The sequence below is a fragment of the Sinocyclocheilus grahami genome, unplaced genomic scaffold (genome assembly GCF_001515645.1).
Source record: "Sinocyclocheilus grahami isolate Dianchi unplaced genomic scaffold, SAMN03320097.WGS_v1.1 scaffold497.1, whole genome shotgun sequence".
NCBI lineage: Eukaryota > Metazoa > Chordata > Actinopteri > Cypriniformes > Cyprinidae > Sinocyclocheilus > Sinocyclocheilus grahami.
Genome location: NW_015505676.1, coordinates 15,951 through 16,843, shown reverse-complemented (window position 1 = coordinate 16,843; position 893 = coordinate 15,951). Strand labels below are relative to the sequence as shown.

The 893-nt window shown below is 38.0% G+C and overlaps 1 protein-coding gene across 1 annotated transcript in view; it reads right to left on the bottom strand.

Moving 5' to 3' along the window:
* Window positions 1-603: 603 nt before the first annotated feature.
* The window catches only part of LOC107554290 (GTPase IMAP family member 8-like), a 15,666-nt gene continuing 15,376 nt past the window's right edge, over window positions 604-893 (bottom strand). Inside the window, exon 7 of the mRNA XM_016236772.1 lies at window positions 604-622. Coding sequence (XP_016092258.1) covers window positions 604-622 — 19 coding nt within the window. The remainder of the gene's footprint in view (window positions 623-893) is intronic.

Sequence of the window (893 nt, the reverse complement as noted above, 5' to 3'; positions counted from 1 at the left end):
ATTTTTTGCTTCCAGTCGTATCAAAGAACATTACATTGAATTCTGGGTAAATTATGTGCGACGGGGTGGTTTATTTTAATCAATGTCAGAGGGGTTACATAAGCAGATTAATTTGGGAATGATATCTATGTTTACAATGCTGCTTAACTGGCATCTGGTTGCAGGAAATCAGGGAAATTATTCTGTTATATCACCAGTCTGTGCATAAGATTGTTTATGCATAGGGTTTATATGCAAGTGCAAGCATGTGTATGATAACCATCGGATTAGAGAAAGTGTGTGTAACTGAACAGACAAATGTGAGACTCGGAGGACACAGCCAATGGGGAAACACCTCACTGCCGAGGGCATTTTTCTCCTCCGCATGCTCCTGTCCCCTCCCCTCCTCTCCTCACTGCAGTTAAAGAGAAGGTCATGCATAATATGCCACTATATTGTCAAGCTCTGTAAGTATCTCATTGTAATAAGCCCACGTAAATTAGACGAGCTGCCTCAGGGATTGTGCTCTTCTGCCATATAATGGATTTCATACATCCCCTTGGGCAGACATTCCTCATGTCCTCATGCAGCATTTGGTGCAAAGCCTATAATGACCATTAAGGTTTAAAATGCACCATCGGATCTGAAAGGGGCAATCCAGATGCATGATTTAAAAGGTTAAAATCCACAAAATGTGCACTTATGACAATATGCTTTTTGAAAATGGCACATCTATAAAACAAAAACATTAAGATTAAGACTTTTCATAGCTATCTTAAAGTACTCTCCTTTTTTTCTATTTAGTATTTAATGCTGGACGTCACTTGTATGAAACATATGTTTAATGATAATGTTAACCTTCATTTATTTATTTTACTGTTAACAGCTAAAGCAACATTTTGAAGCCCTTATCA